Genomic DNA, 14083 nt, shown 5'->3' with positions numbered 1-14083 from the left:
TGTTTCATTGCCACTAAACACGGGTTAGTCCCACTAGTGTGCATTTTGTTTTCTTTGCCGCTAAACATGGGTCAGTCCCACTAGCGCGCATTTCATTTTCGTTGCCGTTAAACATGGGTCAGTCCCACTAGCGTGCATTTCATTTACACTGCCACTGAACGTGGGTTAGTCCCACCAGTGTGCATTTCATTTTCGTTGCCACTAAACATGGGTCAGTCCCACTAGTGTGCATTCCATTTTAAATTCTATTCGGGTCAGTCCCATGATTTTAAAATTTTGTTTGGGTCAGTCCCATTCTTTTTAAAATTTTGTTAAAGGGGTCAGTCCCCATTTCAGAAAGCGTCAATCATTCGAGTTGTTCGCAGCCGAATAACAGGTGAGTATTTGGTGTCTACTTCTTTGTCTCAAGTTTTTTCAAAACTCAGACAAAGAGGGGCAAACTGTAGACACCAAATTTTTGAATAATTTTCATTCCATTTTTATTCTTTGTTTTAGTAATAATTCTTATCTATTTTTATTTGTTAATTTCATGATTTTGGTTTTACACTTTTAGCCTTTGTATAGCATTTTAGATTATTATTATTATCTATTATTTTATTTTAGTTTTTATTTTTATTTTGTATTCGTTCTTTCCCTTTTAGCTGTTTATTTTTGTTAAGACTTTTAGTGTAAAATTTGTCAAAAGAGAAAATTATTCTTAAAAAATATGTTTTACTGTTTATTAATAGGAAAAAAAAGAAAAAAAATCATCAAGAAAAATTAAATTTTTAGGGCATTTTCATTTGTTTTATTCTCATTTTTATTTGACTTTTACAGCTTTAATTAATTAATTAAGAAAAGAAAAAGGCAAGCTCAAACTTGCGTGAGCCACACAAGATCCGAGCTCTCTCTTCATATTAAGCAGAGGCATGAAACGAACAGAGGAAGGACAGCGGCTCAAATCTATCATCCAAGGGCTCCAAAATCTTGGATAAATCTCACTATCATCCTAACCTTAGGTGTGAGGGTTTGGGGATTTAGCTCCTTATAAAAAGGCATAAGATGAAGCCGCAAGGCAGAGGGGAGAAAAAAAGGTTGACGGCTGGGAGGTTCAGAAACAGGCTGGGAGTTTGAGAGAATAGAAGGGAGCAGAGAGTGGCTAGGGTTTAGGGAGGAAAGAAAGACGCAGCTTTGGAGAGGAAAAAGAAAAAGCTCACGGCAGGGGACTGAGTGACGGCTGAAAGGAAAAGGGCTAGGTTTTGAGAGAGAGTGTGGAGTAGAATCTGGTGGACGGCTAGTTGAGTGAGGAAATTAGAAAAGAGGGACGGCTAGGGAGAGTCAAAAGGAAGGGGGGAGGCGAACAAAAAAAGAGAATGACGGCGGCTAGGTTGGAGGGAGCTTCGGTCAAGAAAAAGGAAAGAAAAACAGAAGAGCAGGGGAGGAGGCTGCGACAAAAGGAAAAAAAAAACAGAGTAAAAATGAGGGGGCGGCGGACAAGGCAAGAAGAGGTTGAACAAGGAAAAATCTGGGCAAAAAGGAGAGAGTGACAGGCCGAAGAAAAAAACTGGAAAAACAGAGAGGGAGTCTTGGGCAAGAGCCAAGGGAAAATCTGAAAGATTGGGGGAAGTTTTTTCGGGAAGAAATAAACGAAAGAATAGAAAAACAAGGGAAGAGAAAGAAAGTGGCGGCGGAGATCTTTTGGGGGAAAACAGAAAACAGAGAGGGAGGCTCTCGGTTGAAGAAGAGAACTGGAAAAAAGAACAGAGCAACAAAAAGAAAAATAGGGGAGGTTTCGGCAGGGGAGGAAAAGGGGAAACAAGAAAAAGCAAAAGGCTGCAGGCTGGAGGAACTAAGTGAGGAAAAGAATTGGTGAAAAGCCAAGGAAAAAACAGAAAAAAGGGCCGCGGCTGCAAACAGAAACAAAGCAAGAAAAGGGGGTTGCAAAAACCGAGCAAGAAGAAAAGGAATTTCGGGCAAGCAGAAAAACTGAGCGGAGGAATTGCATCTTGTTGGCAGCTCCAGAATTTTTCGCAGCTACCATCTCGTCGGGATCCTCCACCGCCATCAGCAAATCGCCGCCGCTCAAGCAAGAGCTCTGTAAGTTGACCCTTTTCCTTTGAATTTCAGTTCCTCCCCAAGCTTTTAGAGCATGTCTGCCGAATTTTTGTTTGTTGCAATTTTCTTATTAGTTGCTCATGGTTTTGGGTTGTACATGTTTTTCTGTGTCAATTGGACCGAAGTCCATTGATTTCTGATAATTTTGGATGCTAAATTACATCATTCGAGCAGAGAATTACTGAATTCCTTTATGCCCATATAGTGTTTGATGAAATGCCTGAATGGAGATTCTGAACCAAAAAGAGGAAATTTTGTCCTTTCTCTGTATGCATTTAAGAGGAAATCTGGCCAGCTTAAGGCTGGCCAGAATCCGCAGGAATTGGTAGTGGCAGAGAGGAAAGGAAATCAGACTGAATTTTAGAATCCTTTTTTTTTCGTTTCTGCTGTTTGTGTTTGAATGAGTGGGGACGCGCTTGAGTCATTTGTATGAATGTTTTGTCCAGAATCTCGCATGATGTTTTTCTAAGTTTTTGTTGTTTGGATTGTGGCGGCTATGTAGTTTGTTGCTTAATCTAAAGTTGTGATTGAAAAATATCTAATCAAAGTTGTGTATTTGAATCGGAAAATCTGAGTTAATTTGAAAGCAAAGTGCAGCAGTTTTCATTTTTTGTTGATTGAAGCTTAATAGAAAGTAGTTGCAGAAGCTTCTTGTCTTCGTAGGTTGCATGAAAACTTGCATGAAATGTCCCAAGAATTGCATTCTAACCCCTTGTTTCTAACTAATGCTACTATGACCCAATCAATTGAATAATCTCCTCAATTTGGTCCTTGGTAGTTTTAATTTAACAACTTCATTGCTTGTTTGCTTCAATTGACTACTATGCTTTGTTTCAATTGCACTTAAGTCATGACTTTAGGGGCTTTATGATCAAGTGAGCTTTGTATTTGCGCATTTCTTTTAATTTTTCTCAATTAAAGTGGTACCTTGACCCTTTTATTGTTTTGAAGCTACTTTCCCTTCATTTGCTTACCATTGCGAGGGAGGTACACTCTATCCTTTATTTTTGACTTTATTTGACCATACGTGCGTATATGTGTCTTATATGTGCAATTGCATGACTTTAAGTGTTTATTTCATTTTCACTTTATTTATTTATTTCTTTAGTTGCGTAGTTTTTGCTTCAATTTTAATTCAATTTTTTCATTTGGAAGGCACTCGAATGCCAAAATTGTAATAGTTAGGGATTTAATTGTTTTATTCCTTCTTATTCCCCCTTTTAGATTGTAGTAGGCCTTCCCCCTAAAAATGTAATAGTTAGGGCCTTAATTGCCTTATGTGTTTTTTGCATGTCTATGTGCTATGTGTTTAATCGCTTTCCTAGGTTTTGGCATCTAGATATGCATGCTTATGTGTTATGTGAATTACGTGCTCACATGTCTACTTGCTCTAATTATGCAATTACTTATATATGTGTATGATGGATGCAAATGCACGTAACCGTGGCTAGTCCAATGCTAGTCATGGTTGTCCCCTCGAGCTCTTGCAAGTCCAATGCTTGTGAGAGAGCGTAGATGTGGGCTAGTCCAACGCTAGCCCATGATTGTGTGAAAAATCACTTCATCTCATGCATATTTTTACTTTTAGGGCCTCTTTCACCATGTCGCATGACACTTTCCTTATATATGTATACCCCTTCCCCTATATTGTCCCTTATATGTATATTATTTGCCCCTTTTGTATGAAACATGGCATTAGACTTGCATTTCATATAACCATTAGAACTAGGTTAGTTCATTTGCTTGATTAGATTAGGGAATAACCCCTTGAATATGGGATATGGACGATTAGGGAATAACCTATTCTCATGGTTATGAAATTAGCTACAAGTTCATTTCTTCAGTGAAATTACATGAAATGAATCACTAAAAACCATATAGGTGCACCTCTACTTTCGTGAGTGTACTCCCTATGTTTAGCACTTCTTGAACTAGTGTTAAATCTCAATTTTCATTGCAGAAACAACACCTTAGATAATCACAATTAATGGTACCAGATTAATCATGATTTATAGAGCCAAAGTGCTAAATAACTTGCTCAAATCATAGCAATCAAATAACCAAATAATAAACACTAACAATCATAGAAAGTTCAACCAAACCCAAGGTATAAACTTTAAAAATATATAATAAACACAAAATCCAGAACTTGTATATTAAACAAACTTAAGAATCTGATACAAAGGATAAAGATTGGAGAAGAAATAACCCTTGTCACTTGAGCTTCAACTCCTCCATCTTCATCTCCATCTTCATCCTAATCTAGCCAAGATACAAGAATGGATGATCTATACTATTCTACACTAAGCTAAACTAACACTAGGAAGATGAAAGAGCTACATTTCTGCACTCTCCAAGTTCTCCCGTATGTCTCTCTATATCCTTCAATTTTGCAATGAATTTGGCTATATATAGATGAAAGATTGGTCAAGACTTGAGGTTTACACCTCTTTTTTACAGTTGGGAATGTTTCTCACAAGTCTAGCATCACATGTGAGTTGGTGGAGATGAAATTGAGTTTTATGCGTACATAGCAGCCTTTTCTGACCACAATCCAGCCACAAATCCGGCCAAATTCTGGCCGGATTGTACAGTGACCATTTGGTCACTTCTGGTTCAATTTCCAGCTCTGCTCCGATTTTGTATCAACTTCCACTGAACTTTTCTTGATGATAAAAGCTGATTTAGCTCTTGACCAAAACATGAAACTTGTATCCCTTTGACTTAGCTTTCCAATGCATCAAGAATCACCTCATTTGGATCTGTTTAGACTGAGAAATGACCAAAATACCCTTGACTGCTCATTGCCCTGTTTCAGCTTCGACCAGTAGAAATTTGCTATTGTAATTCAGATTTTTGACTTTGAAAACCTTCAAACTGGATTTAGATGTCTTCACCAAAGTTGTAAATCTATCTCTTATCTTCAAATTGGTTTAAAAATCATCGCAATCTGATCATTGTAACCCTAGTTATAACCAAAATACAAAAATGTGTCAAAATGCACAAAATCCCACTAAAAAGTGATAAAAATCTCATTTAATCACTTAAAAGCATTTTTCACCAATTATAGCCAAAACGATTTATTTTTTTCCAATAATATAACTAAAGTGACTAAAAATAATATAAAATATCATACAATTATTACGTAAATTAGTCACTTATCAAACTCTCCTGCACTTAAATCATTGCTTGTGCTCAAGCAATCCACACATAATCAACTACAATGATTCAAGAGGTGAAACAAGATATGCACTTTGTCCAATTTAATTCCTCAAGACTTGGAAAATAATCATTATATCATTGTTCAAATTACACTAAATACTCATAATATCAAGTAAAGGAAAGATAATTATACCCTAAATTCAACAAGTTAAATTTAATCTCTTACCCTAACTTAATTTTACAAATAAGCAAATCACATAGTCAATTTATATCCTTCATCCTCCTATAATCATCTTTTTCTCAAAATTCTATAACTAAGAGGGATTTATTCATACTAATTTTTACTTAAATAGTGAGAATGCCTTTTTACGCGAAAATCGATACTTTTAGGTGAAGATCCCCGGTTACTCAACATTTCACCTATTCAAGTTGCTATGCATACTCTTAATTCAAATACCTTTTTACGTGAAAATCGACATTTTTAGATGCCAATCCCCAGTTACTCGGTACGAGAATCATTGGAGTAGAATAAATTTTATTTACTTTCTTTTCTTTCCTTTTTTTCTTTTTATTATATATATATATTTTTTTTCTCTCTTTTTTTTATAAGAAAATAAATAGATTTTCCCTCATAGAAAATGATAGAAAAATAATCAAAGGAGGAGTATAACCTTTATTGACTATATCAATCACTTAGTTGTAAAATTAAGTAAAGAGAAGAAATCTCATTAAACATGTAAAATTATAGGCATAATTTTCTTCACTTTACCAAATATACTTTCTAAAATGTAAAAATTCTAATTGCATAATAACTATTTCCTAGTTAAATGAGAACTAAACTTTCCAAAATACACATAAAGTTTCAACAATTGGAAGAATTAATCTCTTAAGGTTGGAACAAATTAACCCTTTTTGAATGAAAATGCAAAAATTTGAAGAACTTTTGGGCCATAGTGAAATATTGGAAAAGATTTTTAAAAAATTTTGACAGAGTTTCCACCTATAAATGGATGAAAACTCCCTGCCAACAAACCCAATTTTAAGCAAATTATCCATATGGCAAGTAATTCAAACACAATTCCAACATTTCTAAGCATTTAGATTCACAAAATATCATCACATAGCATTAAAATGCAAGTCCAGTATTTCCCCCCACCCCCCACACTTAAATTTCACATTGTCCTCAATGTGAGGAAAGGAAAATAAATAAAGAGTAAAAGAAAATACTCCCCTTATGACTTGCGCGATCCAAATCCATAGCAATGTGATAAATTTCCAACCGTATTTGAGAAAGAATGGAGAGTTCACTTATTGCACCCTGAAAAAGACAAAATCAAAACAAATAAATTTCTTAAAAATAAACGGTTGCAATCAACTAGAAGAAAACATGCAAGTCAAGGAAAAAGGAAAAATGATCGAGCATGTGGAACCATACAATGTTCATGGGATAAAAACATGAAATGAGCTAATCTTTGCTAATGAAATATATGCATTATTATCCAAAGCAAAGGGAAGCTAATTTCACACAATAAATGCACAATCATGAACAAAATAAGTTCTATTCATACATTTTGTCATCAATGATCAAGTCCCCTCAAGTACAAAAGTAATCTCAAAATGAAGGCAAACACACCAAAACAAATCATAGATGACCTTCGTGAGAATTCATGAAATACTAAAAACCATTGAACCACAAAGATTATAAGTGCATTTATGAATTTCATAAATTAAGGCCATCTTCAATTCACCTTTTCTTTAAGAATTACCCAAGAATTTAAGAAATCATTCAACCAAGCATCTTTTCATTCATTAGGTAATCTAAATTACTCACATGAATATCAAAAACTCCCACTAAACTAATTAAAATGCTACATTGGCCACTTAATATGCAACTTCGTCACCAAGCCAAATTAAGCATAAACTAGCAAGAATTCACCAAATAAATACAATAAATGCAAATCACAACATATATTTATCACTAACAATCACCAATAGCATCAATAAACTCAAATAAATGCACCTAACTTCACATATTAAAAATTGCCTAAAAATAGAAAATATTTAATCATGGCAAAATTCAAATAACAAAGTTAGGTGAAGATTTGTTGCCTCAAGGTGGTTTGGTGATGTTTAGAGATGAATATGATGTGAAAACCCCCAAGAAACTTACTCCAATTTGACCTCGATTGAGTGATTTCAAGAAGGTAGAACTAACTAATGGTAAGCTTGAAACCACTTTAGAGTTGTTTTTGAAAATATATGAACTATGAAATTCACTCTAGAGGATGGGAGAAAGTGATTTGGTGAAGGTTATTTGAAGATTAAATGGTGAAAAGTGGTGTTTTAGTGAGTGGTATGTGTTTGAGGTGTTAGTGTATGAGTTGGGTTGAAGAAGAAGGGAGAAAAATTGTGAGGAATCCGTGAAACGGATTCATCTTACGCTGGTTACTGTTCACAATCCGGCCAAAAATTGGAGAGATTCGTGGATGGATTGCTGGAAGGATTCTGGGCAGAATTTTTTTTTTCCTGTTGCATATCCGGCCAGTTTATGGCCGGATTTCCGGCCGAATTCTTGGCCGGATTGCTACAGTAAGTTTTTTTTTTTTTACAATCCGGCCGGATTTACTGCCGGATTCTAGCCAGTGAGTCCGAAAAAATTTTTCTTTCTCCCCTGACTATCTGGCCTTCAATCCGGCCAATATTTGGCCGGATTTATGGCCGGATTTGCTACAGAAAAAGCTGTTTTCTATAGTTTTTCCTCCAAATTTGCTTGGCCAATCTTCCGCATTCCACCTACTTTCATGTTCTTTGAATAAAATCCAAGTTTAACATTGAAAATGTGTCTTTCTAAACCAAATACACTTGAAAATACATGATCATGCATGAATGTAACTTTAACATGAAACACTTTAAATGCATGAAATGCATCAATTGAACATGAAAACTTCCTTTTTGCCTCAATATTGACACTTTTTTCATTGAGATCATTTGCATGAACCCTTGTCATTACCACCTACAAAACACACAAAAACACTAGTTAAACAACTAAAACTTACTAAAATCAAGAAATCGCTGGGTTGCCTCCCAACGAGTGCTTCTTTACAGTCATTAGCTTGACTATTTCGCCTCATTTTTCAAGGAGGTTTAGTTAAAGAATAATCCACCATTTTAGGATGTGGTGGATCATTAAATGGTGACTTTATAACAAAAGTCACATGATCTAATAATGTGAGAGATGGAAGTGACTTACCTATCCCAAGTGTTTCATAGATATTACCTTGAATATGCACCACTTGAGAACTTACCAAATGAAATGTCGTGAGAGTATCTTGGGCAGCAATACCCTTAGAACCTATACTTTCACTGCACTCCTCAAGAGGGGTGAAAAATGAGTCATTAAAACTCACCTCTTGAGGCTCAAAGTTAGTTCCAAAGATATTATCATGTGAAATGGATATTTGTTCATTAAAACACACTTGAGATTCATAATTTTCGTCAAAATACAACCCATTTTCACATACAACATTCCCACCATTCATGCTAGGATCATTTTGCAAATTATTAGAGGAAATAACTTCACACAATACATTCAATTGCTCATATATTCTACCAAAGTGAGAAGCTAATTCATCTATTCTTTCCTCAATCCTATCAAAACGGTCGGAAGTTGCGTTTGCTAGCTTTTTTATTGTTGAATCAAATTAATTAGAAAAATTTTCTACAGCTAGCTCCCAAGATGCATTAGAGTCATTAGCTAATGGTTTACTTTCTAACTCCCAAGGTAGAGGTGCATTAGCTAACTTCTCTTTTGCCAACTCCCAAGATGGTTTTGATTCATATTGGACACTTTCAGGTTGGTAATCATAAAAATATGGATAATCACTTTATGTACATTGATTATCCCAACCACAAGCAGGAGAATTGCTCCAATTAGCACTATATTGATCAAAACAAGGATTGTAATGCTCTAATTCATCAAAATAATCTACATTTTGTGCTTGTCTACATGTATTAGAAGCATGATAACCTCCACACAAGTCACAAATCACATGATAAGAATTAAAAGCATTAACATTCCTCCCTTTCTCAATTTTATGCATAATTGTGTCCATTTGAACTTGTAACATCATAACATCAAATTTAGCCTTTAAGCACCTTAAACCATCTTCAAAAGACATACATTCAGTAAATTCTTGATTACCTCTGTTGAAGGAGCTTTGCACTTGGTAACCATCCATTGCCAAACTTTCATTTCTCAAGCATTGTCCTCCAAATTGACCTATCCTTCTCATCACCTAAAATTGCTTTTAAACAACCTCAAAAGCAAAATTAGTAAGAAAAATAGGTAATGAAACACATACACACATAAAACACAAAAATAGCAGAAAATAACATTCACACTATGACTAATGAAATGTCTAAACTAATAAAGTTGCTCTTCACACCGATATTGCCAAATCTTCCCCGGCAACGGCGCCAAAAACTTGACGGGTATTTTACATACGTACAAGTTAAAAAAAAACCGAATTACACCCGTTCACTGCAAGTATACAGATCAACTAGTAGTTTAGGGTATATATCGGGTAGATCCCACAGGGAAGAGTGAACAATTACCGATATTACTAAAGCTTCTCTATTATTTAGACTATCAATGAATTATAACAAATTTAACCTACTGAAATAACAAATAAAAGCTCCTTAGGTTGTGGTATCCCTAACTACTCATACAAGTGCTATATTTGGATCATTGAGTACTACATCTAGGCTAGTTATGGTGTAATTTCCTTATGTATTTGAATCCTACTTTCGTAGTGAATCAATTATACTTATAACTAATCCATACTTATTCTCATGGTTATGAAATTAGCTACAAGTTCATTCTTCAATGAAATTACACGAAATGAATCACTAAAAACCACATAGGTGCACCTCTACTTTCGTGAGTGTACTCCCTATGTTTAGCACTTCTTGAACTAGTGTTAAATCTCAATTTTCATTGCAGAAACAACACCTTAGATAATCACAATCAATGGTACCAGATTAATCATGATTTAAAGAGCCAAAGTGCTAAATAACTTGCTCAAATCATAGCAATCAAATAACCAAATAATAAACACTAACAATCATAGAAAGTTCAACCAAACCCAAGGTATAAACTTTAAAAACACATAATAAACACAAAATCCAGAACTTGTATATTAACCAAACTTAAGAATCTGATACAAAAGATAAAGAGTTGGAGAAGAAATAACCCATGTCACTTGAGCTTCAACTCCTCCATCTTCATCTCCATCTTCATCCTAATCTAGCCAAGATACAAGAATGGATGATCTATACTACTCTACACTAAGCTAAACTAACACTAGGAAGATGAAAGAGCTACATTTCTGCACTCTCCAAGTTCTCCCATATGTCTCTCTATATCCTTCAATCTTGCAATGAATTTGGCTATATATAGATGAAAGATTGGTCAAGACTTGAGGTTTACACCTCTCTTTTACAGTTGGGAATGTTTCTCACAAGTCTAGCATCACATGTGAGTTGGTGGAGGTGAAATTGAGTTTTACGCGTACATAACAGCCTTTTCTAACCACAATCCGGCCAGGAATCTGGCCACAAATCCGGCCAAATTCCGGCCGGATTGCTACAGTGACCATTTGGTCACTTCTGGTTCAATTTCCAGCTCTGCTCCGATTTTGCATCAACTTCCACTGAACTTTTCTTGATGATAAAAGCTGATTTAGCTCTTGACCAAAACATGAAACTTGTAGCCCTTTGACTTATCTTTCCAATGCATCAAGAATCACCTCATTTGGATCTGTTTAGGCTGAGAAATGACCGAAATACCCTTGACTGCTCATTGCCCTGTTTCAGCTTTGACCAGTAGAAATTTGCTATTGTAATTCAGCTTTTTGACTTTGAAAACCTTCAAACTGGATTCAAATGTCTGCACCAAAGTTGTAGATCTATCTCTTATCTTCAAATTGGTTTAAAAATCATCTCAATCCGATCATTGTATCCCAAGTTATAGCCAAAATACGACGAAAATGTGTCAAAACTGTCAAAATGCACGAAATCCCACTAAAAAGTGATAAAAACCTCATTTAATCACTTAAAAGCATTTTTTACCAATTATAGCCAAAATGATTCATTTTCTTCCAATAATATAACTAAAGTGACAAAAAATAATATAAAATATCATATAATTATTACGTAAATTAGTCACTTATCAGGAACTACTGGTTTTTGTGGGGAGTTTTTAACTTTAGTGGTGAGGAAAGTTTTTCTCGCCATAGTATTTGAATCAGATTGGCGAGGAGGTCAACCCTTGCTATTGATCTGTTTCATTAGTGAGAAAAGCAGCAGCATCCTCGCTAATAACTTTTAGCGACAAGCATCTAGCAAGAAACTTGACGAGGAAGCATTTTTCTCGCTGAAATTAATTGGCGAGGAAGTCAAAACTATTGGCGTGGACTTTTGCTCCTCGCCAAATCCCTTTTTTGTTGCAGTGATATAGTATCCCTCTTTATATCTATCTTTACTAGATATAGACTTGTTCAAAGTTGTTGGTTCTTTTAATTTACATTTGGACACGCAAAAAAAAAAAAATAAAGAACTTCAAAGGAAGCTTGGTACTAGAAGAAACTATCCGTTGCTGGTCCACAAGAATTGAAAAAAAAATAAAAATGAAAGCTTACAAAACACGCATACGTTATAGTTCTTATAACAAATCAATTAACTAAGAAGTCTTAGATATGAAATGTCAACAATACTAACTTGGTCCCCATATTAAAGTAAGATGAAATGTCAAATATGGGAAAAAAAAGAGAAGCAACTCATAAAGTTGGACGAAGCAAGTTAACCTATCAGACTGATTTCTAAGCAAAACCCGAAATTGTAGAAGTCTTGTTAGGTAATGTTAGAGCTGGTTTTAACGATTCGTAAGGTTTATGAACTAAGTGATAAGACGGAATAAATTCTACTAGACCTAATAAATGTCTAGTTCAAATTAATAGCAAACCAATTACTAGACGCCTTGGTAACCGTTAAAATCAATCATTGAGATTTAATATGAGGGGTTACAAAACTCATGCTTAGGAAATAAATGCAATGTAATTAATATAAATCCAACAAGTGAGGGAATTTTGGTGTCGGTTAGCTTTGAGAATTAGCTACTATAATTTACTGAATTGGAAGACAAATTAACATGTGGAGTTATTGATAAGTGATACTATTAAATATTTTTAAAATTTAAAGTATAGTTCGTAAAGTATAATGTATCAAGAATTTATTACGTATTTTTATAGTTTAGTTGAAAAGTATGAATATTTTTTAAATATATGAACTACACAAGCTTTTGTTGTGTTATACTTTTAAATGTGTATTGTACAAGTGTAATAGAAGCATTTACTAACTAGGAAAATTCGTATAAATGAAGCATTTCCACCAAAAATCTTGAAGGAAGATAAAGTGAAAAAAAACATAAGAAGATCATCAATTGTAGTAGATGATCAAGTAGATTTATTTATTCAACATGACAACAACATAAGAAGAGCACTCGAACTGAGTACTCATTACATGCTTCCCCCGTTGATTCTACATCAATTCAAAGAGAAGCCGCACAAGTCTTTTACACATATAGGAAATCAACCATTAAAAGCAAACACAACATAACATATTAAGGTAATAATATAGGTGTCACGGATCCTGTGTCACGGCCTTATTTATTTAGGATTAATTTTTGACCTCATCTCCGGATGTAGCTTCAGGGGTCTCCTCAGCAGTTCGACAGCATCTTTGGCAATGTCCATGGTACCAGTGGCAGCAACCATGTCTGCAAGTCTCCTCAGCAGGTGGACAGCATCTTTGGCAATGTCCATGGTACCAGCGGCAGCAACCATGTCTGCAACGATGTTCAGGGGTCTCCTCAGCAGGTGGACAGCATCTTTGGCAATGTCCATGGTACCAGTGGCAGCAACCATGTCTGCAACGATCTTCAGGTGGACAGCATCTTTGGCAATGTCCATGGTACCAGCGGCAGCAACCATGTCTGCAACGATCTGCGGTTACGGTATCCTCATCTCCAGATGTGACTTCAGGGGTCTCCTCGGCAGTTCGACAGCATCTTTGGCAGTGTCCATGGTACCAGTGGCAGCAACCATGTCTGCAACGATCTTCGCTTTTGCTATCCTGATGAACCTCGCCTGAACTGGCATCGTGGACACCAGTGGTTTTCACGCTCTTCTGATCTGTTTCAAGACACAAGGAGACATAAATATTTGGAGCTTTATCTTAAGCTGCGAACGTTAGGTGACCGGCTAGGCTGAAAATTTGCAAGATATATGGAAAGAAAAGAATACTATGGATTAAACAAAACAGTCTAGGCATATAAGATGGTGCGACTTGGATATGAATTATTTTGCTTTATTTTTTTAAGTAAATATTTTATTTATTTTAAGAAAATTTTGGCAGAGTTTCCCCTTAAGAAAATTTTTTTCTTGAATTTGGATTTGTTGGCAGGGAGTTTCGTCCATTTATAAGGGGAATTATTTTGCTTTAAATTATAATTAGAAGCATTTAATTTGGTTTTCGACGTTAGTTTAATCTTTGGTGCGACACTATGGAACGTGTATCCTTACCGCAATACTATAAGGATGCATGAAAAATCAGATGTGCCACTAACCATTGATAGAAGCAACCCAAATTTACTTTTGCTAAACAATGAAAAAGATATTAGCACATTAATATGACTTGCATAAAAATTCACATTCCAATAATGAGTCTCCAAATCTCCATTCATTTAAGTATTTAGGTGCAGCCAAAAAAA

General features: G+C 35.2%; 1 protein-coding gene across 3 annotated transcripts in view; it reads right to left on the bottom strand.

Moving 5' to 3' along the window:
• Positions 1–12727: 12727 nt before the first annotated feature.
• The window catches only part of LOC113737325 (uncharacterized), a 47951-nt gene continuing 46595 nt past the window's right edge, over positions 12728–14083 (bottom strand). For 2 of the 3 annotated variants that reach the window (XM_072084707.1, XM_027264573.2), the window contains exon 2: positions 12728–13505. In XM_072084707.1, the coding sequence (XP_071940808.1) occupies positions 12991–13505 (515 nt within the window). In that variant the 3' untranslated portion in view covers positions 12728–12990. The remainder of the gene's footprint in view (positions 13506–14083) is intronic. The other variant, XM_072084708.1, reaches the window with a different exon arrangement.

This window comes from Coffea arabica, chromosome 3e (assembly GCF_036785885.1).
Source record: "Coffea arabica cultivar ET-39 chromosome 3e, Coffea Arabica ET-39 HiFi, whole genome shotgun sequence".
Lineage (NCBI taxonomy): Eukaryota > Viridiplantae > Streptophyta > Magnoliopsida > Gentianales > Rubiaceae > Coffea > Coffea arabica.
The sequence above is the reverse complement of the archived record's forward strand: the minus strand, read 5'-3'. Positions and strand labels throughout refer to the sequence as shown.